This window comes from Apis mellifera, linkage group LG11 (assembly GCF_003254395.2).
Source record: "Apis mellifera strain DH4 linkage group LG11, Amel_HAv3.1, whole genome shotgun sequence".
Classification (NCBI taxonomy): domain Eukaryota; kingdom Metazoa; phylum Arthropoda; class Insecta; order Hymenoptera; family Apidae; genus Apis; species Apis mellifera.
The window spans coordinates 10,282,169-10,307,436 of record NC_037648.1 but is presented as its reverse complement, the minus strand read 5'-3'; the positions used below and the strand labels follow the sequence as shown (position 1 = coordinate 10,307,436).

The following is a 25,268-nucleotide window of genomic DNA, read 5'->3' as shown; positions in this document are numbered from 1 at the left end:
GACGAGCTTCCATTTTCCATCACCCTCGTGTCCATCGACTTTTCGTCGTTGTTTCGATCGATTATTATTGGATCTACTTTGCAATTAATAATTATTCGTTAAAGAAGAAAAGAGAGAGAGAATTTAAAAGCTAGAAATATATTTATTATTCGATATTGGATTGAAATATCGATCGAAATAAACTTTGGAAAAACTCGACACCAATTATCGAGACTTATGAGAGTGATAAGCAGATAGTTTATAATATTGGAGGATAAAAATAAAACCTCGATCGAATATTAAATCGTTAAATCATTGGAATTCTAGGGGGCAATAAAATATACCGGCAATTATTTTCACAACGATCACCTCGATTCTTGTTAAAAACGCAAAACTCGGCGCGAGATAATGGAACTATTCTAAAAAAAAAAAAGGAAAAAGAAGAAGAAAGAAAAAAACCTTCGTCTTTAAATCGACTTTAATCTCCCGACCAACAATATTCTCTTTTAACGAATAAGAAACTCGGCAGACCGCAAATTTATAACGCTTCGAGTTTTAATTTATAGATTTCTTTGACTTTTACTACTTGACGTACTGTTACGTCACAACTAACTAACCTATCTCGATCTATCACGAGATAACAAAGAAATAAATTCGAAGGAAGAAAAAAAAATGGACGAGTGTGGAGAGAGAGAGAGAGACCTTCGAGAAAGATTGTAGAATATTTCGTCAGAAATATGGATCGGCCGATTTAAACTCGTTTCGCCTGGAGAATGAATTTGTTATTCTTCGAATCTGCTCGATTAATCGATCGTAAGGAAACGAGAAGAGATCGGATCTCGTGGCGAAGGAAAAGGCATAAAGCATACGTCGCCGCGCATTCGAAAGTTTACGAGAGGTTAACGTTTTGCTTTAGCCAAATTCAATTACCCTTTCCTCGCCATCTTCTTCTGAAGGATTTTGCCTGTATCGATTATCGCAAGATTATCGTAATTGTCACACGTATTCGTGACAAGAGATTGTTCACATCGATAATTAATTTTTTAATCTGTCGTGGAAAGGAACGTCTCTGAGGAGAAAGAATCTGTACATACGCGTGAAACAATTCTCAATAATTCATCAAACGCGCCTAAAATATACTGTTCGCTCTTACGAAAAATATTTGTACCCCGTTCGAGTCAAGCAATATAAATGATATAATGAGAGATGAAAGGTTAAGTTTGATTGAGTCGGAACATTAATAACTGTACAACATAAATAATAACGATAAAAAAAACTCGTGTGCCATTGTGGGATACATCTTACATCAATAATGAATTGCGATATTAAAAGAGTCAAATTAACATACGTAAAAGAAAAAAAGGAAAAAAAAAAGGAAAGAAAATAACACGTAAATCCAACTACTCCAACTACTCCGTTGTTGTACAATACTTGGAAAAGTCATCAATCTTTTTTTTAACCGATTAACCAACGAAACCCAACCAAGCGAAAGTAATAAGACGATCCGCGACGACATCGAGTCGCGTCCTCCTCCTCCTCCTCCTCCTCCTCCTCCTCCTCCTCCTCCTCCTCCCTCTCTCTCTCTCATTATTATTAAGAGCATCTGGCACGAAGAATCAATTTGCCCCACGATAGACCAATAGATCTTTTTCGATACTTGGCGATCTTCCCACGACCGTGGTGGTCCTCGAATAATCGTGGAACCACTCGTACGGTTAGAAGCCGTTAATTAAACGTTGGTTAAACAGCCAGCCAAAGTAAAGGTCGTTCAGGATGAAGAAGATAAAGAACAGGGAGGAATAGGAGCTCCATATCGACGTTATTCCACGTTACATACGTAGATGTATAGTTGCATAGATGCATAGACGCGGTGGAGAAAGTAAGAAAAGTCGGTAATAAAGTTAATTGAGTCCAACGGTTCTTTAATTTTAACGTGTATATATATATATATATATATATATATACACACGGAATTGCGCAATCTCGCGTATTAGAAAGTGGATGCCGATTACATGATCGGCATAGCGCGCTGCCACGCGCGTGCACCTCGGATATTCCTTCTTTTCTTTTTTAATTTAATAGATAGATTCGCCTGAAACTTAAACTTCGTGAGTGACACGAAATTTTGGAACGTGGTGTCAAATTGGTGGGCAAACAAAGCGTTCGAAGAGGGACGATCTTTCGAGAATGTAAAAATGATTGCGACAAGAAGGAGATAGAAGGAAAAATTCAATACTTCGAAAAGGAACAATTCATATAGATTGAAATTAATTCAGAGATTATAATAGACAGTCTGTTTCCTGGGAAATATATTTTTGGAAAATCCACGTTCCAAATCCACGTTAAAAATTCGTATTTTATCGGCCCAGAAGAATCGACGTGGCGATTATCGTCGATTTCTCTCTCCACTTCTATAAAAGAACGGTGGCGAAAGGGGAACGCGCAATAATAAATGGCATTTGCCACGATTCGATCAACGACCTCGGCCGGCTCGAATTCGTTTATAAGGGGAAAGGTTGGCGGAAAATCGGCGGCTATTTAATTACCGGCCGATATCTGGCGCAGAATGTGGGTAACTAGGCCTCGTCCCTGTTTCGCAAGCGGTAGAAGCGTAGGCCCGGCCCGAAGGTAGGTTGACTGGAACGATCGAGCCGGGAAAGTGTAGCCTACATCCAAAGTTGGAAACGAGGCGAGATACCGATGGCCGTACTGACGGACGTACGAGTGGATGGATTTCGTGGGGGTGTGATGATCGATCTTCGCCTCTCCTTTTGAAACACTCTCGTGAGGAACCTTCGTTTAATTATTGAATTAATTGATTCTCCTTAAACTTTTCTTTTTCCACTCACAGATTTTAATTTTAATTTTCTATCAATCGAATTATACAAGATTATTCGTAGAAAATCCGAACCGCGGGAAATTTGAAATCCCATCTTCGTAACATCTTCTAATCGCTTATAAATACATTTATCGAACAGAATTAAAATTAAATCTGCGATCTTGTAACCTTAATGAATGGATTGGCCGATTAATATCGATCATTGAACGATTAGAGCTGAAGTCTGCCTAAAATGAAAATCGAATCTGTGAGTGGAAAGGAAAGAAGGGGCGGGAGATTTGAATTTCATAAGTGGTCGAGTGGATGGAGCGGAATCGGACATCGGGGAGTCGGTGACCGGCGACCACATACCAACGCGGCTCATTGAGCAACTGCATGTGCAACAGCGGCCGCGTGTGCGAGGCTGCATCTCGCGCTTCGTGCGAGAGGAACGATTACGCGACGCAACAACGTTTTCGAAACACCTCCGCAACTCTTGCGATCTCTTTCGCTCGCGATCGTTCCAACGATTATCGCGCCCGTGGGAATGGATTAAATTAGAGGCGTAAACGGATCGTTAATGATATAATAATAATTGGGACAATCGTGAAATTGGCGATCATCGTTTCGTGAATCGACACTCTTGGAGAAGACTTTGGAGACAACAGAGGTGAGATAAAATGATTAAGAATTATTGTACACTCGTATCTTAGCGAAATTGGTTAGTTTTGTGGATTTGGAATTGTTGAATAATATTAAGTTGATTCGTATTTCAATTTCTCTTTGTTAATAATTGTCGTTATTATAGGATTACATTGGAGAGATAAGGAGATAAGAAATATTCTAGGAGGAGGATTTGCGAGATAAATCGTTTTTAACAATATTCGAAATTTTATTCTCGTATTTCTATAAAGTTTCACGCAGCGTGTTTCAATATTAAGTCATCACTTTCACATAAGGGAAAAGAATCGGTAAATAGCCTAGCTTTTGCATAATTCTTTCTTTCTGCTCCTATTAATTTGAATCGTGTAACGTATTCCATAAAGTAGGAAGTATCAATCCGTCTTTTTTCGTAACACGTTTCGTTACGTTTTCCAGGCTAAGAAAAGCGAAGTTGCAACGATTTTTTAAACGATGGAAGCAACAAGTTCTTGTCTCGAAGTTTATCGAAAATTTCCTCCGATATATTTGTCTTTCTTCGTTAAAAATTCACGGCTCTCGCGTCAAACATTCGTTCGAAAATTCTCAAGTTTCTATTTGCAGTCAAAGATTTTTTCCAAATTTTTCTTCTTCCAAATTTCAATTCCTCTAAATTCTTTTGTCCGAGCAAAATAATCTCGTTCTGGTGAAAAATTCAAACGATCTCTCGCCACGAATATTAAACCTTTCCGTCGCTTCGTTCGAAAATTTGAACTCTTCGGGGAAGTCACCAAGTTTCCGAGAACTTGGAGTTCGTTGCACTGTGCAATTTCAGCGCCAGGTAATCAGCTCGTCTAATATTTGAAGATCGAGAAAAGCTACGTTCCAAGTCGCGGCAGAATCATACTTTTCTCCCTTTTCACACGATATTGAGCAAAATTCTAATTCCTTCAATCTATTTTCCCCCTTCTTCTCTAATAATTCTTCATTTTTCCATTCCACTTCTATACATTATCTATTTCCTTACAATTACCAATTATTCCTAATAAATATCTTAAAGAAGTAACAGGAATAGCAGAATCCATCATTTCATTCCATTAATTCTATTACTCACTTTCTTCAAATCAAAATCTTCAAACTCACCCAACGCCCCTAAATCTCTCCCTTCCTTCCAAATTCCAAAACTTCTTCAACCTCCCCCCTTTCTTTCCTCAAAATTTCAATATCCCTCCAACGCAATATTCCAATATATATATTCTAAATTCCAGAGCTTGGAGGACCTCTAAAATTTCTCCAACTTCGACCGACCGGAACCTCCAACGTGGAGATCTCACGATCGTCCACGGGCCGATTGCAAGAGAGCGCGTGAAAAGGGGCAAGGGGAGGAGGAGGGGGAGGAAGGGGGAGGGGCAGAAACGCGGAAACGCGTTTCTCGGCAAAAACGGTTACGCTACCGGATACCTCGACTCGACGGTCGGATAACCTCCCCTCCTTCCCTCGCGGCTGTCCCAACATCGGTGTCGCAACGAGGAGCGAGGTTTTCGCCTCTACGATCGTTGCTCGTTATCGTTGGTCCCGATCGATCCGCGGATTTGTTCTGACAAGGCTAATTTTTACACACGATTGTTTTCGCGGGTTAAAAGAAAGAAAGAAAAGAAAGTCTCGGGCTCCGGGCGGTCCGAAATATATCGCGACTCGTTGCATTATTGCCGCTGTTAATTCGGATACGGGCAATGATAAATGAACCCGTGTGTAAAACCGGGATGAAATAATAATAGTTGGCGCGACTGGTTCGAAACCGGGAGGGGGATCAATTTTTATCGAGCGCAACAACTCGGGTCCGGTTTCTAAATTCTTTCGTTCGCTTCCTTGTAGATAGTCACGGTTTGTTTCCCTCTATTTGGCTATTTTTACGGGACCGAATTTCTTTTCTTCTAGGATTATTCTTTGGATCACGCCTTTCCTCTTTTTTGAATATTAAGATTGATTAATTCAGGTTTTTCCTCTCTTTTCTAGTTATTATTAATCAAATAAGAATAAGTTATTCCAAGTATGCTATACTTCTTGGTTAATTAACTGTTACTTAAATTTCAGGATTCGAAGCTGAGCTAGTGTCTAGCAAGTTTTCCTCCCTTTGTTGTTGGTATCGTTAAAACAAGAAAGTTATTCGAAATATTGGAAGATAGAGATTGGAAGATAGAGGCTAGTGACATCTAAGTAGAGTTTTCCTCCCTCATCCTCCCTTAATTCCTCTCTTTTGCAGTTATTGGTATTAAAACAAGTTATTCGAAATGCATCTCTAACGATCTGTTAACTCCTTAGATGGGATTGGAAGATGGAAGGTGAGCTAGTGACATCTAGCAAGTAGAGTTTTCCTCCCTCTTCTTCTCTTTTGCAGTTATTGATATTAAACCAAGAAAGTTTTATTCGAAATGCATCTCTAACGATCTGTTAAGTCCTTAGGATTGGAAGGATGGGAGGCTAGTGACATCTAGCAAGTAGATTTTCCCCCAGGCGGGGGAAAGTGCAACCTGCTCGTGAAAAATTGCTGCCTCGAGCGGGGCGGGTAGCCTGTCGCAACGAGGAGAAGACGAAATCCCACGCGAGTCTGCGAGTACGTTGCACCGACATATCTGTCTTGGCCGGTTGCATATCTGCCGGGGCCATTGTCTCGCCTGCAAGTAGGCCTGCATCAGAATGCAATAAAATTGTCATTGTCTCCCCCTCCGCAAGGCCTGATGGATAGATGCGTGGGCAGAGCGTGCGCGTGCACGTGCTCGTCGCAGCTTCCGTGGGCAATCTTTTTCTTTTTCTTTTTTTTCTCATTCTTTTCAACGAAACTCTTTTCCTTGGGTAAGATCGAAACTTATTATTCCTTTCGATTTTTTTGAGTCGCGACTCGATTGATTGATTTTGAACTTGGAACCTGGTTTGAGGATTTGAACATTCTCTTCAATCTCTTTGAAAATTCAATTTCATTAAATTTAAAATTAGGGAACGAAATTAAATAAGATGAATTCAGAATCTGGGATGACTATTTAGGCTTTAACAAAATGAAAATTTAAAATTGGCGAGGCTAAAAAGAGATTGGAACTGAAATTTCAATCGATCGATCGACATTTTCTCTTCTCTATCTCTTTCTCTCCCTTCCAAAATGATCATTCAATTAAATTTCTTTGTTCAACAAGCTCGACAAGCGTTTGAATGCGGGGAGCGATATTGCGCTTGCTCGAATCGAGAGTCGGCTTCACTTCCCTCTTACGTACGTGTTACATAGGCGCACGTAACACGTTGCACATGCAATTGAGGCGGCGAGTCGCGACAACTGGTCGTACATCAGTGTCCGTAGGCCAACGAGAAGCCGATAAGGTCGACGTGGTGAACGTAATTTGCGATGCATTCGAGTGATACCTTAATCAAAGGGGTATGTAGTTGGTGTCGTAGCAGTAGTGGTAATAGTTGGCCGGGGACTGGATCGGAATGTATTCGAAACCCATTTTCAGTCTTGAAAGTTTCGCTTCTTGCCACGGTTGCGAACGAACCGCGACTAATTTTAGGTTTAGAAACAGCATGGAGGATTGGCTCGTTCAATGACCATTCGAGCTTCCCTCGAATATAATTGTCGATAGCCATTTCCTTGGGAAATTTTTATGCAAATTTTTATGACATTTTTGTTCCACTTTCCTCGCGAATTTCTTCCTCTCTAAATTGTCGTCATTTTTCTTAATTGGAAGGATTTATTCAGATTAAGATTGTATAAAAAATATTGTATCGTTTAATCATCCAAATGGACTAATCTCGATTGGATAAAATCGAATTTACGAAAGCAATTTCATCTTCGATCCAAAAACAAATACGTTACATTCAGAGAGGGGGAGGGGATACGATCTCTCGTGTTTGAATTACAAGACAAATTTGCCCGCTTTCTCGAGCCGGATATCGAATCCGTATCCAGAAAGGAATGGATGGAGATGGAAGATCTTTCTCGCAAATGATTTACGGGTGCGTAACGTTTCCCTCGAAATTTATGATCGCGGCGCGTTCGATTCGGGAAGCGGGAAAAAAAAAAAAAGTGCGAAAACCGCAGCCATAAAATTTGGCCGCAACCCCGTAACCACTTGACTCCGATAACTTCGTTCCGTAAATTCTTTGCTTGGACTGACTTTGAATTCCTGGATTCTTCCCCGGTGGGCGTTGAAAATTTCGGAATTTCTAGTTTTCTCGAAGTGACGGCGGGAGTTCCCTCCCGAAGAATGAAAATTGCTTCGTGGTTTAACCGAGTTTAACTTCTAAAGCTCTCCGGGCTTTTCTAGGTAAGCAATTTATAGAACTGTTATTTCAGATTTAAACTGTTACTCTCTTTCCGTTTCGTTTCTTTCTCTCTTTCTTTTTCTTCGTTGTATACGATATAAAAAATGTGTGTATTATTTATTGCTGGCATAATCATCGTGATTGCTTTTCTAAACATATCTTATTAAAGGAATCTGTGGAAAAAGAGAGAGAGAAAAGAAAAATAAACGTCATCGTGAAAGAAGATTTCGTTTAATATTATTATGCATGATAATGTATGGAAATGTATCTATATTCGTTATCGATATAATAACAAAAATTTAATAGAAAAAAAAAAAAAGAAAATTCTACTATTTAAATTCTGAAAAATTTCTCAATTAATCGAAACGAAAGGAAACGCTTGCTAATACATAAATCCCTGTCCGATAAACCGTAGCAAATTTCCATTATCTACGCCATTAACATATTACATCAATCGAACGTGACATCGATGCGAACGCAAAGAGACATAATCGGTAATCAGGCATTCAGGAAGGTTGATTCACCATTCATTATCGTGCCAATTCATCGCTATCTTATCGCGTGAAATAGCATCATTAATACCTTTCAATTATCCCTCCTCCTATTCCTCCGTCTCCCCTCTTTCACAAAATTATTTATCCCTCGTTCACTTGTTTCTCCTCAACGCTTAATTCTCTGATCGCGGATAATTCTTTTCGAAAATTACCAAAAATGGAAAAGTCTATTTTACTCATCGAATATTCATTAATATCAATATTCATTCATCATTTTTTGAAATACAAAAATTATTTACTCGAGGAGGAAGAGATTCTTAAAAATTCTGAAAAAATCACCCTAATTCATTTTCAACTCTTGAAAATTACTCTCGAGAATAATATTTGGAATTAATTTTTCTTTTTTTTTCTTTTTTGATCCAGAAAGGGAGAAATCATCATCCGTTACACGCAGGAAGTTCGTTTCTTTTTCTCATTTCCACTCTGGGAGGGAACGAAGAAGATTTTTTTCGAGAGAAGTTTACAGAAAACGAGTCGAGGAGGTCGTGTTAAAGTTCGGCGAGGGAGATTTCTTTCACGAAGGGAAAAACTTTTTCTTCTTCGATCTCTGTACTTGCTTGAATCTAGTACTTTTTTCCTCTTTTCCTCCCACTCTTTTTTTTTTCCTCTCTTCTTTTCCACGAAGCAATCGAAGTCTCGAGACGAGCAGACAGATTAGCTAACAGGTGTTCCAGGTAGAGTCGGGTCGATTATACGCTTCGCCATAGTAGTTTGGAATATCGGGATTCCAAACTACTAATAAATCTTCCCTGTTGCTCGTACAAAGGGGATTCGGGATAATAACAAGCAACTTCGAATCTCGCTTGCTTTGAGATGAAACGGGAGAGAAAGAGGAAAAAGGAAGATCAAAATTTATCGACCTTTCTATTCCATCTTTTTCCCCCTTTGTTTTAATGTGTGTATGTGCGTGGTTGCAATGGAATTTTATTCGAATTTTTTTGATAATTTTGTTGCAAAAGTTTCGTTCACTCTTCTTTGCAAATTTTGATTTCGATAAAAATTTCAATCTTTCGATTTCTTGATTTGATTTCTTTTTTTTTTTTCATTTTTTACTTTCTATAAAATTTATTTTCGATTCAATCGAGATGCTTTTTAAATTTAGATTTCGACAATTCAACGATCGCTAAATGTTGAAAGTGACGAACGCAGGGAGCACTGTAATCGTTGTTGGAAATTAATCTCCTTGAACGTTTGAGCTCAATCATGGCATGCCTCTATGGTCACAAGCCGCACAGTTAGGGTAGGTCGGGCTTCGGATTATATTTAGAATAGTCGTGTCGTGTCTTGACAGTCTATAGTAATACGTCCAATTCGAACCGTTTAGCAGATTTACACGATGACCATGATCTAGACGTGGATAGAAGTCATCCAATAAAATTGCACGAATTACTTCCAGTATAGCCTTCAAGTAAAAACAATTAACCTATCTCTTGACTCTTGTCCCATTTTAAATTCGATCATCAATCTGCTATCAATCGTTGGCTAACAATTATTCAAATTTACTGATTAAACTTTTATTTTTTATAAATTAATTTTATAAATAGAAAACGAAAGTGAAAAAGAAACTTTTCTCTTTCTCTCGATAAAAAAGTAGAGACATTAAATTTTTGCAACACTCGAAACGAAATATTTCGCTTTGTTTTTAATTTTTTTTAACAAATTTTTTCTCCAGTCTTACGAACGGATCGATAAATTGTGGGAAGAGAGAAGGCCTGAAGAAAACGAAAGTGAGAGTGGTGGAGGTTCGATTCCAAGTGGCGCTAGAAAATTATTCCCGTTAGACGACACCCGTCACACTGGCCACGCCGCACTAACTGTTTATTCAAGGCCCGTAGTTAGGGCAGGTTAGGCTTGGACTGCGCCCAGTTTGCGTCAATTTAGATTCAACCTTCCGTCGTGGATTATTAACGCCGTTTTAATCCAACCAAAATTTCATTCTGGACGGAAAAGATCGGAGTTTAAATCATCGTCGCCCGTCACCTTTTCCCAATGTTATTCAACGAAATGTTGTTATCAAATCGTCGAAAGAAGCGGGAGAAAAAGAAATAAACAAATAAATTTGTCACAAACGATGACACACTTTGGTATAAGAAACAAAGGAGAGTAAGAGGAGCAAGGCCAAATTGAAACGAATTGCAAAAGGCGACCAATTGCAAGGAGGGATAATAATTTAACTCGCAATAATTTAAGAAGGATGAACAAAATAAACGTGAACTTTGATATTCTTATCGCCGACCACCTGCGTGGATCCCGAATTGATAACGAATTCCTGATATCATCTTCCACTTTTATTTTCGAATCGAATCAAATAATTGGAAAATTCGATTATTATATCACACGTTGATTAACGTCGTTGATTAACGAATCTCTAATTACATAATCTCGTGTGATAGTCCTCACAGTAAAGACAAAGTCGAAATTCGAAATTCAACGATACCACTCCATGTTAGATAATAGAAACAATGGAGTAACGAACTACAATTGAGGCAGGTTAGTCCCAATTTAGATGGGAGCTGGATTAGGGAAGTTCCGTTAGGTATATAATAGTATATATATATATATAGGTATTCCATTCACCTGTGATCCAACTTCTACTTTCCGTAGGCCACGTGTTCGGTGGAAGTGTGAAGTCGTGCACACACATAGACGCCACGCGTGTACGTGTTTCTGTCACAAGGGTTAAACAGCTTTCACTCACCGAGTGTTAGTGAGTCAACGTTCATATTCTCTGATTGTGTATCGCGCGGATCAGGAGCGTATGGCCGGGCACCATCGTTAGGCGTCCACCGATAAATTTTTCACCGGGATTAACGATCGTTTCGAGGTTAGAGAGCGACTTTTATTGGACGAGAACGTGCGCTTAAAGCTCTTGTGCTTTAGAGAATCACGAATGCCTAATTCCTCGTAGCGTTGTTCGTAACATTTGTTGAGAATTTCATATTCGGCGCGAGGTTGAAACGCGTAAAATAGGACCGACGATTTCATGGTGGTCCTTGACTACAAATTTACTTTTGTTCTCTCAGCGTGGTTATAGCGTGTGATTTTACGACGCCTTCTCTTCGTCATCGTGCACGCGTGTACGCATAATAAAGGCTAGACCAAGCCTCTTCGTACTACCGATAAAAATCCTTGATCCTAATGACGGGTCAACCGTGCCAATTGGTCGTAGGAACGAGCCGATTGCTTTGAGGATACACCATAGTGGCTTAATATCGTGTCTGATAAGTTTGTTTTGTTCTCCGTTCTTTCTAGAAAATTCACTCTTCTCCTCCCTTTTTCAGGAAATGAAATTCGACTTAATGGTCCGTTAACGAGAACTTTTGGATCGATAAAGAAAATGGAATCGAGTCGTATCTCCTCGAACACGTGCCGTTTCAAATGTATTGGACATGATTTTAATTTGAATATTTAAACAGATTTCCCCGTCGCGAATAACGTATGCATGTATGCGTGATTGCAATCTTGAGAAAAATAATAAAAATATTCTCTCTTTTCAAAAGGTGAGCGGTACGTGGAATAAATATATCAATATTTAATGTATTTACATCCACGATTTCTCGAATGACAGTCGTTCGAATAGTTCGAGGGGAATCACGAGAGAACGAATAACACGGCAAGGAATCGCAAATTATCCGGTACGATGGTATTTTCATTGAAAAGTAAATCGCGAAATATTAAATACGTATTTTACGTGTAAATACGATCATTACACGCGGATTAAAATTAAAATTGCGATGTATTTGTACGCAAATATGTAATATTAATCGCGATGTAAATTGGAAATATCGAAAAATTACGGTGAAAATGAATCGCGGGGCGCCACCGCGCGACGCTACGCGAATGTCAATCAGCGGTGTACCGCGCAGGCGCCGCGAAGCCGCGGCACGCCACGCCGCGACGAACTCACTCGCGCACCGCATCGCACGCCACACACAACACATCAACTAATAACGTTGCAACAAGCTTCGATTTGCAGTTACCGCGAGTACCACGCGGTCGCCATTGGAAAGCAACAGATCGTATCGTCGTGGTGATCGTGTGCTGTGCTCGCGAAAAGAAAGTGTGCCGTTCGTAGAAAGAGGAAGCGTAATTGTTGTACGCAGTAAGAGAAGACTGATTTCGATCAAAACAAACTCGCGAGTTTTTGCGCCGGTGTCTCGTGCCGGTATTGCGTGGTTAGTCTCTAGACAGAGATAGAAACGGAGTGAAGTTGTCAACAAGAGGATTCGAGTAGATAGCGTCGTTGGCGGTTTGCGATTCGAGTTTTTTACGGTTGCATGGAGAGTCGTGTTATGTCAGCCTCAAGCTTGTTTACACGTGAGATTGTCGGTAAGAGGACTATTGGAGTAAAATTGTCATTGACAATCGTTTGAGAAGAACGAGAAGGTTAAGTAAAGAAGCAAAAGAGCGGGAAAACAGAAGAACAGTGTATACAATCGCGGCAGACTGTCGTGACAAGAAATGACCGTGCAAGAATTCAAGCCTCGTGGCAGCAGTGCCGAGGAACAACAACCGTCCGGTGATATTTTGTCACCGTCTAGTGAACCTCTGGACAACGACAAGGAACAATCGGCCCAGGTCTGTTATCGCGGTGCACCACAGGATAGCGAGAATCTGTTGGGACGAGTTTTAGCCGGTGAGTAACCTTTGATTCGTTCCGGTAGACGTGTTCCGTCCGTCGTTCGAAAAAAATTTCATAGGCTTTTGTCGAACGAAAGGGAGAGTATATTTTTTCCCGCTCGTTGGCGACCGTTCGATTTCGAATCGATTTATAGGATTGCGCGTGCATACTGCGTATAATGTATCTATCGTACCATAATAGACTCGTAAAAACATTCTTAACCTAGCGTAGATCACGATTCAGGTAGGAAGGAATAGAGAAAGAGGCGGTTTCACTTTCCAGCGGGGTTGGAATGTAGGTCGCGGGGCCCGGGACGAGGCTAGTTCGTTGCCCTCGGTCGGCGGCCTTCCACTCGGCGCTCCGGCAATTTTTCTCCCTCCCTCTCTCTCCCTCTCTCTCTCTCTCTTTCATTTTCGTTGTCTCTCTCCCGCTCGTGCCTCGATCTTCCCTCTCTTCTTTTTACTCGTGGTTCTAGCCTAGATAGCGAGCCTCTCTAGTGGGGCTCCCACCCTAGAGTGTTCAGTGCCCTCCCTCCAATACACACACACACACACACATACACGCACCGTTCCCTCTCTCTGTCCCGTTCGAGCGCTTCCATGTATCCTCTCCTTCTCGCGGCCGTTTCGTCTCTCTCTGTTCGGCCTGAACTCGTCGTGAACTCGGCGCGTTGTACGGAGAGGCATAGCGCGAGTCTCGGTCTCTTTCTCCCACGGCGGTCCATAGAACAGGAAAGTAGGTCGGTGGGGCCTTGGCGCGAGGCTAGTTCGTTCACCCTGCCTGGCCCGTAACTGGGGCAAGATGAAATTAACCGAGCGGCCTGCCACTTCGCCCCACCGCCTCCTCTCGCCTTCTCCTACCTCCGTTCGGCAAGTAGAGTGAACTCCGCGACTCGTGTGGCCAATCGCCGGCGGGCCGGTTCAACAAACTCGAACTGGGTCTCCCTACCGACCCGCTCGCATCTCTCTCCTTCTCTCTCTCCTACTCTCGCCCCTTCCCTTTCCCACCAACGTAGTTTAGCTACTCGACCAACCTCCCCACCCACGGCTATCATCGAAGGTCACCAACACACTCGGCCTGCCCGTTCGCCCCCTTGTTCTGGTCGCGTAAAAGAGACCGATGTACTTCTCATGTACACAGTCACACACCACGATCCGTTCATAAGCGTTCGCCCACCTTTTGTTCTTCTCCTCCCCCCTCCTTTTCTATTTTAGATCTTTGTATCTTTTCTTGTTTGTTTTCTTCTTCTTTTTTTATCGTTTTCAATTTAATTTCGACTCTAATAGAATCGAGTTGTTTAGTTGCCGGTACAATGAGGATGTTATTAAAATTTATCTAACGTTACGTCGTTATTAATTAATCCGCAACGTATATATAAAAAGGACGAAGGTCGATGGTTATTTAACTAATTAATCCATTTTTCGTCTACTTCCTTAACTCGAGTTCGAGGACAGGTTAGGTATTCTCCATATATATATATATATATATCGAGATACTAATAAGACACGTGTAATTCTTTTACTATCATTTACACTCACCGCCCGACATCGGATCGGACGAATTTTCCATACGAACGGATATCGTCTCACGTTTACTCCTGACTGACTCGTTCCCCGAGGTCCGTGCAATTTCATCCATACCCATTCTTGAACGTAATGTAGTTCACACATATACCTTTCTCACGAAGAATTGCGCGGTTTACGCGGGAGAGAAAGAGAAAAAGAATGGTGACAACCGCGTACGTGAAGCACACGTAAGCACACGTTAACACACGCATAACACACGCACACAAGTACGTTCAACCGGCTGAGAATTCTCCTCGTAGGCCCCGTTACGTAACCTCACGATACTGAATTACGTATGGGCTACCTACTCACCAGCTTGTCCCTCTCTCTCTCTCTCTCTCTCTCCCTGCCTCTGCTCTCTGTCTCTCTCTCTCTTTTCCACGCCTCTCTTTTCCTCTCCCGATTTCTTTCGCACGGGATCCTCTCGGCTCCGAGTGTTGACTGCACCGCGGAGAAAGTAAAGTAAGTGCATTAGCCGAGCTGCTGGACCGTGATCACTCTCGCCGTGGCGGCCATATTGGAATGCTTTCACCGTTTCTCCGTTCCTCGTTTGTCGTTGCATCCGCCGTTCGGAGCACTGACCTGCCTCAACGAGCGTAACTACGAGGTGGGTCGAGTAACGGCGGCTCCTCTCGTTTCGCTCCTCCCGATCGAGCAGCTGCCGTTCCGCTCCATTCCGAATTTCCGTGAAGAGTAATCCCGATAGTAAGAGGATCCGATAAAAAAGTCATCAGCATCATAGTGTCCGAGCGTGGCGCGACCCGGTTCGCGCTAAGAATGCGGGTCGGTTCGAGCCGCGAGGCAACGACTCGCGTAATTTTGGCAACGGGTCGGGTGACGCAACTCACTTCCTCTCGATTCTTTGATAATCCAATTAGAAGAAAGGGTTGTTGTCCCCATCGATAGGGAGGATAATTTCGATAGAGGAAAATTAATAGGATATGGATATTTTTTATACGTTGGATATATATCGAGATATATCCGAGTGAAAGCTGATGAACGAAACTTTTTCAAATCCATTTTTCCAAACCAATTTGATCGACCCAATTGTCCATCGAAATGTCCATTATAGCGCGTAATCCTCATCGAAATCGAATTACCTTTCTTCTTATCTGGACTCCAATACGCTTCGTATAGGAAAAAAGAGACACATCCACATCCATCGATTTAACGATTCAGGGTTATCACGAGATCGAAAGATGTTCGAACGAGGGAAGGAGGGACATCCCCAACATCCGAGGAAGGAGAGGGGGGGGGACATTTTTTAATTGCGCCCGTGCTGACGACTAGCTAACCTCAAAAGCAAGACACACGGGCAATGGCCTGGCCTCCTCCTGGTCCCCAGTGACCTCGATTGATGCGCTGTGTCCTCTCCCAGTCCACGATTACCCCTCTTCCCCACCCCCATCATCTGCCTCCACCGACCTCCCCCTTTCCCGCTCCCGGTGGCTAGAGGAACGTTGACTCGGCATCGCCCAATCAGGGGCCGGTTCGTCGACTCTCTGAGCTGCTCTCGGGGTCGTTCTAATCTCGCAACGTCCCTACGCCACAAGCCGAACCGACGAGAAGCCCGATAAGAGTACGGATCCACTGCTTCTCTCTCTCTCTCTCTTCACCTAATCTCACTCGCGGCTTCTCCTCTCCTCTCCTCTCCTTTTCCCTCGTCTCTTTTATTTCACTTGGCTCCTTCTTCCCTTCTGGTTCACGCTGCGTGCGGACCACACGCTATCTTCGTCCGCTCGAGCGTGTCGTCGTCCGTCTCGTTCTCTCGCGTGCGCCATCAAGGTGAACAACCTCGAACCGTGTCGGGGCTCTTATCGCGCGGCGAGCTTCTCGACTCTTATCGAGGAGCGAGCTTCTTCGAACTAAGTTCGCTGAACCGATCGCGAAAATCGTGTCTGTTTCAAGGAGATCGGGTTGGAGAGGAGACGAGTGGGATGGAGGAGCAGTTTTGAAATCGGAAAGAAATCGTTCGTTGAAACAGGCTGGCCTTATCTTTCGATGTGATATAGATGCGGTTTTAATACGTGTGCGATCGTTCTATCTCCTCGTTTGTTTTAGATTTAGGTAAACATTTTTTGGAAGTAGAACAGGAATAGAAGAATTATTTATCTGTTGTAGATCAATCACTCTCGATTCTTTTTTTTTTCTTCTCTTTCACTTTCTATTCCTTGAACGAAGCGTACGTTCGATGAAATACTGGAAGGATACTTCCATCGCATTGGCTTCTGAGGGACAAAATATCGAAGATCTCGATTGTTGACAGAACACTCCCACGAGTGTTCAAACATCGACGAATCTAATCCTAATCATCTAACTTCCCACCACTTGGGAACAATACGCATCAACCTTCAATACGGAGGACGAAATCAGCGATACCCACCGACCGATGTTCTCGCAACACAGATCCCCGCTATTCCGTTCTAATTCGCGGGTTTCGAAAATTCCGGCGGCTTGCAACAGAGCCGCCGCCGCCGCCGCCGTCCTTCGCCCGTTTCCACTCGCTGGAAACTTTCCACCTCGAAAGGACACCACCCGAGATGCATAATTTCGTTTCGCAGCCGCTATTTCCAGCTCAGTGATTCCCGCTTTCACCTCTCCGTTCCTAATAGCGACAGAAATGTAACAGGCGTCGTTATTGGGGGAAAAAAGAAAATCTAATCTCGCGGAGTATTGTGTCTGGATTTCTTTTTTTTTTTTTTTGTTTCACCTGAACCACGTGAGCGCCACGGATCGGAGTCACGGTTCACCGAGAGGAAAGTAAGAGTGGTCCGAGCAGGAAGTCGAGGCGCTCGGCGAAGGCGGTTCGTCCGGATGCCGATGAAAGGGAAGTCGTGATCTCGCGCCGATTTCTCCCTTTCCACCGGACTTTATCCCGTTTCGAGAATTCGTGCGTCGACTTTCTCTTCGATCTAGATCGATATTTCTCAACGATATGTCGAAAAGGATAATTCGAACGTTTTTTAGAATTATATCTTTTCTTTTTTTAAAGGGAATTTTGGTCGATTCTCGTAGGAAGAGGAGAAAGTTTTGTAGGAGATTTTAAATTCTTCGAAATTTTTCATTCGTCCCAGCGATTATTTTGAGCGAAGAAGGTTATTGTTCGGTAGAATCCGTGATCGATCGAAATTTTGGGGAGGAGGGTAGTGGAGATCAAAGTCAAAACAGGAGATTTTATCGTCAGGACGATTAATATGCTCGTGACGTTGGAGATATTTCTAGGTAAAATTAGAGGGAAAAGAGATACACACAAGAAAGAGGGAGAAAGGTTCTGAGGATCTATTAGAATAGTTAGAGCGGTGCAAGAGCTGGAACCTAAAATTGGAACGGATAGAGTGTCGTTGCATGAATCATTGGGGGTCATAAACGGGTAAAATAATTTTCGTTCCGCTGCATACGACTTATGAAACAACAAATATAATCTTTTCACATAAACGCACATTTTCAACGTGTTCTTCCTTAAACTCTGATCTTTTTCGATCTCTGAAGAAAGGGAGGAGATCGATCAAATATGAGAAATATCTGAAAATCTTGGAAAACAATTCGGGCAAAAAAAAAAAATCAATCCCAAGTTTCCCTCCTTTCTTCAATCCCTAGATTCCTCCTAAGGAAGCCGGGAGGAATATCGAATCGGGAGGAAAAGAAAACGGATTCGTTTCACGGGAATTCGAGCAAGCTTCACGATCGTTCGCACAGTCAACCCCCGGAAACTCGGTTGAGGATACGGGCGATAGGATGGTGGGCAATGTGGTGGGGTGGGAGGACAGAGGGTAGCAGCCCCGAGGGCAACGACCTCTGACCCACCAGCCAGCCCTGGTATTGCTACCCCTTCCCCTGGACGGCTGCTAAGTATAGCATTTCCACCAACCTGTCGCCCCTTGCGCTACAGATATTATATCTATACCACTTCTCTCTCTCTCCCCCTCCCTCCCTCCCTCTCTCTCTCTCGAAAGCACGGTAATTTTGTCCCGTTACCGCTTTATCGCTGCAGCTGTACACTTCGGTGATGTTTAACTGACTATTGTGCCTCGTTGTTCCCTTCGTCTTCCAGCGAGAAAAACTACGCGTAGACTCCAGATGCGCTCTAGATTTCGTTCGATCTAAAGCTCGACGAAGTTACGGACGGATGGAATTGGATGGGATCACGCGTTTAAGAGAACGATCGCGAAACGATTGAATTTTCTCCCCTGCGTTGCGAACGAACGCAATCGAGAAAGTTTCCATTACGTCGAATTTACAAAACCAAAATATCTCCTCGTATATACAATTATAATCGCTGAAAGAAATCAATCTCATCTTTCTCCCTTCCTCCTCTCTGTCGAAATCTCATTCCCACTCAGAGAAAAAAGAAAATATGTGTATCCCCTTTCGCAGATAGGAAAACCACTCTTCTCAGCAATTATCGTAATTCATCCCCCCTTTCCTCCTCGTGTATAGACGCGTTGTATAGACGCGATTTTTTTTATTGGCGGGGAAAATACGAGGCGGGAAAAAGTATTCCTCCTCCTCCTCTCGCCGCATCACGTGGTGGAGGGAGGGAGGGGGAGGCGCACAGGGTGGAACGGCCTCAATAACGTAAATTATCCCGCCAAACGCGTAGGCGGACCGTGTATATATCCGTGTCGAGTGGCCCCCGCGAAAATAGAAGAGAATCGTGGACCGTCCGAGCGAGGAGGGTGGGGTGGGGGGAGAAGGAGCGAGGGAGGGGAGAAAGAGAGATCCGCTGGCCTAGTTAGGGTGAGTGCCACCCTCCTAGCCAGGTCAACGAACCCGCGACCTCGACGCTCGCAATCCGACCGACTCCTTGGCCACCCACTCCCCTCCCCTTCCACGATGGCGCACGATGCCGCGAAACGACGAGCGTCACTTTCCGCGCGCATTTTCCTCGGCCTGATTAGGCCACTGGGAACACGTTTCCCTACCTCGATAATTTAACCTTTTCTCCGAAGTCCTCTCCTCGGGGGGGGATATATATACGCGAGGAGAGGGGGGAGAGGGAATTCTTGAAGAACTTTTTCCTCCTTGGATTTTTTCTCTCTCTCTCTCTCTTTCTTTCTCGTTCTTTATTTCTTCTTTTCGCCCCGTTGTTGCTTTCGAGGAGGGGAAGGGGTGGGTAACGTTTTTAGAGGGATTTATGTATCGTGGAAAACTGCAGTTTCTTTTGGACGAGAGAGGGTTGACGCGATCTTTCCTTTTATTGAATTTTGCGGGTGTGTGTTTGTGTGTGAGTTTTAGAAAGAGAATTCTTAAGATTTTCTTCTATAGTCTTTTCGTTCTTCTATACTCTATGCATTTGTATTATTTTACTTGCGCTTATTGAAGAGATTCAATAGTTTATTAAGTGATTATGAAGTTGTTGAAAGGAGTTGATATATTTCGATTGTTTTTTAATTATAAGTTTTGATTTCGATTTTTAATAGTAAAAACAGGAGAAAACTTGCGAAATATGTCTCGCACGTGCGTTAAATTTTCTGTATCTAGAAATCAGAATTCCGGAACGTGGGGAAAATTCGAGAAGAGAGGAAAGAAAAGCGCGTTACCTCGAAAGATATTCGGTTGGCCAATATTTCACCAACACTCGATTTTTCTCTCTCCACTTAACCAAGTCGAACTTCGAACCAACTCGAGTTTTGTTCGTTAAAAAGAAAGCTAACTTAAAGGATAGAATAAATAAAGAGGGAAGGAGAGAGAGAAAGAAAGGTTTTCCGGTGACTTTGAAATTGCTATAGGAAGCTGTAAAGTAAGCCAGTGATAAAAAAGTGAAACATTTTATTGCTTTCCACGCTCGTTGTCTTCCTCCTTAATCCCCTTCCCGTGTCCTTACGGTTTTAAAACGATGGAGGAGGATTGGAAAAAAAAAAAAAGGAAGGGTACGTGACTTCTAATCCTTTGGATGTTTTTACGATGTGGAAGACGTTTACCAAAAGGGTAAAAGAAATTGACTTTGCGACTTCGTGAAAGACTTTTTTCAACCCCGTTACCATCTTCTCCCCTTCTCCTCCTTCCCCCCTTTTTTTTTACTGACCGATATTACGCACGACGAACCCTTCCTTTTTTAGGGTTACAGTTAGAGTTTATCTCGCGGGGGATGCAGTCGTTTTTGGATTTTTTTACCGTCGAAGGATTTGCAGAGACAACCCTTCCTCATCGTAAATCATTGATTTTTCTCGTTTCGGCCGATGAGGGGAAGCGTAGAGAGGTATTGTGCCGCGGATTCGTTTCCTCGTCGAGTTTCGGTGTCTTTTTTTTTTTTTCTTTTTTATTGTTCTATGAATTTTTTATCGCCCCCGGCATCTCGTAAAAAAGACAGCGAGCAACACGTAAACAACGATAATAAAAAAGGTTCGTGAGTCGGGGAATCCTGTTGAAAATTTCTGTTGTTGTCATGGGAAGTGTTGGAAATGAAATTAGATGTTAAGCGTGATTTATTGTGCTTCCGTTATAAAATCCTTTTTAGGGATGCGTTGCTAAAAAAAGATTCGGAGGGAACATTGTTTCAAACGCAATAATATTATATTACCCACGATATTTTCTATTTTAAAAATGAAGAAGCTGAGAAGAAGAAAAAAAAATAAAAATTTCTCTTCGAATTAGAAAGTCCTGCGTATTTTTACCTCTCAACGAGAAGGAATTCTTTCGCTAATTTCCGATAATCGACATACTAATAACGTGTAAAAAATTCGAGAAATAATTTCAATAACTAAAAACGACATTTCGATCAAAGAAATTTAACATATCCTTACACGTAAGATGTAAAAAAAAGAATAAATCGTTTCAAGGATCGAACTATTTCTCGAAGAGGAGGAGGATTATACAAAGATCCATCGTTTAGCTGCAACGTAAACTGTCCCCGTTCCCCATTCACGTGTTTGATGAAACGGTTGTGAAACGAACGAACGATAATGTTAAACGGCTCGTGATCGTGGTCTGATAACGGGATATCGGGGTGAACGAACGGAACGGGAGAGAACAAGAGGTCGTCCTTGGGCGCCTCCACTGCAATTAATAACAATCTCGCGATCGGTGCAACCGCGAAACGCGCGCTGCTCCGCGTTTGCGCAATGGATCGCGACAGTTCGCGCGCCAATCGGGGGAAAAAACTCGCGCGCATGCGCTTTTTAACGCGACGAACGCTTCGAACGCCACGCGTGCGAACCATCGTGGAAAGTGTGCGAAACGGTACGACTTTCACATTCACGTCGAGGCCATTAATTTACTTTCTACGAGGCCAGCCATTGCACCAGGAATCGAACAATCTTTCCTTCCAACGGATCGAGAAACGGATTCGATCCGTAAAGCATTCAGGATACGTGTGGGTGAGATTTGCTCTGCGAGAGATCTCGTTTCTCGATTCGAGTCGAATATCGGGGGAAATATTTTCGAACGTTTGAATTTTTTAGAAAAAAAAATCGCTTTAAAAAATATATTTTGGTCGAGAGGAGGAATCTTTTTAAATATTTCGTTCGAAATTATTTAATGAATCGAGCGTGAGAACATTTATACACGTACGAGCGTTTCGACTTTCAAAACAAACGTGTTAACATCGTCTCGTCGTTTGTATATAAATAAAGGAAACGGCGTACAAAGCGATTATACTCGTTCGATAAGCCATTTGCCGTTCGGATTCCGGCTTCGAAGGACGCGGTCGTCGATCCGCGACGAACTCGTCGCGTTCAATCGAGAAATCGCCGATCCCCGTTTCGCGATTTTTTCTCCCCTCCCTCCTCCCTCTTCTCGCGGCTCCCATTGCATCTCGTTTCATTCTGCCGCTTGCATATTGCACAATATGCAAATGCGACCGCTGCAACCTAACGGTTAATCACCGATGTGACTAACGTGCTGTAAATTGCTAACGAGAGACACCTTGCGCGATCGTTTCATTTTTTTTCTTTTTGTCCACCTCTTTCCTTTTATACGATCTTTGTTCCTCTATTATTTTATACGTATAAATATATATATATATATTTTCTCTCTCTCTCGTTCGTTCCTGTATTATATATATCTGTTTTTATCGCAATTATCGTTGTCACCGTTTCGAATCGAAATCGTCGTCTTTAATTAAAGAGCCGATAAAAAAAATCGATTATTTTCCCCTTCACCGGCGTAGCTAGTTTTTACGCGTAATTCGATCGGGGAATAAAAAAAAAAAAAAAAGAAAAAAAGAAAAACTCGTGTCCGTGATTTATGTATTATATACCGTTCTTGTAAGGCTGTTCCTTTCCACGATTACTTCGTTGCGCGGCTTTCGAGTTGCGGTTATTCGTAATTATTCGCTTGTGGACAGAATTTATTGAAATGCAATTTATATATAGGATATATTTTTTCTTTTTTTTTTTTAAATCACACCATTGTCTTTTGAAAATTCGTCGTTTTTCGTCCCAATTGTTTCAATTTCGGTTTGCTTCGAAACGGATAGATTTCGTCACGAACGATTATTATTATTCAAGTTGAAAATTTTTATTCGAACGCTATTTCATTTCCTTCCTTTTCCTCTTTTAATCCCTCGCTTCCCCCTCCAGATTATACCAGATGAACCGCTACTAATTGGGTTTGCTGAACTTTCAATCGGGATTAGAATTTATTTTGAGCCGTCGATCCGCTAATTTAGCCCGCGTCTCCGTTTATTTCCGAATCGGACGGAGGGGTTCGAGAAGAAATCTGACTCACTCCAAGTCGATTCGAGTCATTCCCTCTCTCGAAATAAACCTCACTCTTTATCCGCTGCCAAAGGACTAACAGCCATTCTCATTGTCCCAGGGGTGCCATTCCACCCTAGCATCTTGCTTTTCTCCTCCACGTGGTTTACCCGCGCCACTTTATTTCCTCGCCTTCGAAAATCGCACGATAATTCCCTCAAGATTAGGCGTACGACGAGATTGGTTTGTAATTTTTCAAAAATTATCTTGGAATCTTCTTAATTTAACCAATGCAAATATTCTTTTCATTCCTCCAGATTCTCTTTTTTCTTTTATTATTATTATTAATTCCAATAATAAAATATCGAGAAAAATACTAACAAGTTCATCGATTAATCGACTCAATTCAATCGTCATTTACAAAAAGGAGAACCCCGCTCGAGTCAAGTTTCGCTCTCCACCGTGTTGTGTCGAGATCAAGGGAATATCGGAAATAACGCGGCGATAAAAGTAACGGAGGAAATCGGCTTATATTAAATTTCCCAAGGTTTATCCAAGACAGATATCTTGGGGTGTAATAAAGGGTGGAGGTGGGGGTGGGGGGGCTGCTGTTTCCCCCGGTTCGATCCTAGAAATCCCCGGGGTCGCCGGTATATCGGGTCGCGAGGCCAACGAACTCGCCAACGATCCCTAACCCGGTCAACCGCGACACAGATCCACGTAGCAACCCCCTCCAACCCTCCTCCTCCTCCTCTCCTCTCCTCCTTCTCCTCGTTCCCTGTTTATGCGTTACCGTAACATCGATTTCGCCGAATTAGAGCACACGCGTGAACACGGCGATAATTCGGAAATTGCCTCCATCTTCTTTTTCGAATTCTTTCTTTCCTCCTCTTCTCTTCCCCTCCCTCGTTTAACGATAATAAATAATAATTTTGGGAGAGAGTTGATTCGAGGTTATTTTCTTCTTGGGGAGGGGATTGAAAAATGATGCTCGAAAGTGGATAGTCAAATATTTGTGAATTTTCTTCTTCGAATTTCGAATCGTGTCGTATCGTTGATGATCGTATGTTGATCATTAGATGGGTTGAAAGTGAGCCAGTCGTTACGTGTTTATTCTAGTTTCAATCGAAGGTTGATCGATATAGATGTCGAGAAAAAAAGGGGCAATTTCTCTTCTTCTTCTTTTTTCTACCTCCATATTGTAATAATAAGATTGTTCTTTCTTTCCAGAAGAGAAAAGGAAATAATATCTCGTTTCAATTTTTCTTGCATCATAAAGAAGGAAAGAAAAGTGTAACGGTGCGTTATTAGAATAACACGAGAAGTCGTGCAACAGGCGAGTCGAGTTAATATCCTCTAAACGGGATTTAAAGTATCATTGGCAATATTCCACGGCCTTCCCACCGAATGAACGATAAATTAATTTCGCGTCCAACTTTTAAAAATCGCTTGGAAAAGAAAGAATCGATTATCGAAACAAAATTTATCGCTCAATTTCATCCTCGTCTATATTTCTATCCAATTTATTCTCGAAAATTTTTTTCATCCCGTCAGCCAAAACATATTCATTTCCAGGGAGAAAGGAGATAAAAAAGAAAAAAAATTCACTGTATCGTCCATTCATTCGAATCAGAAACGGAACCCTCCCTCGCTCATTACCATACAGATTGGACCGTGGTGGCCACGCACCACGGTTTCTTGCCGGATTAACATTCAACCGAGTTCAGAAGCGCGCGCAAAGTTTTCACTTTGCACAATCGGGCCACTCGGCGTGCATTCGTTCGAGTGGGATCGGTCGGTCGATCTCATCGGCTTATTATGCAATTATTTCATTAACGAGCCCGAGGCGGGGGGGAGGGGGGAGGGGGAGCTAAGCCACCAGAAGTGGTAACGGGATTTGGGGGAGAGAAAAGAAGAAAGGAAAAAACGGAGGGGAGAAGAGCGGGAGCGGATATTTATCCGGCGATCGATCTGCTCGAGCGTGTAACTCGCACACCCTCGATTCGTGCACTCGTTTCGTGCCTTCCGTAACGTCCCCTTGCGTAACGCGCCCGCGATTGCGTGCTTGCACACGATGCACTGGTTAAATGGCAGCAAGGAATTCAATTCTCCTTTCGGCCTACGAAATATCGCGTATCGCGAGCC

General features: G+C 42.5%; 1 protein-coding gene across 2 annotated transcripts in view; it reads left to right on the top strand.

Moving 5' to 3' along the window:
* E75 (ecdysone-induced protein 75) overlaps window positions 1–25,268 on the top strand; it is a 161,432-nt gene that overhangs the window by 64,602 nt on the left and 71,562 nt on the right. Inside the window, 1 exon segment of one of the 2 annotated variants that reach the window (NM_001080110.1) lies at window positions 12,763–12,937. The exons of the other annotated variant lie outside the window; for it this stretch is intronic. Coding sequence (NP_001073579.1) covers window positions 12,763–12,937 — 175 coding nt within the window. 2 annotated transcript variants of the gene reach the window in all.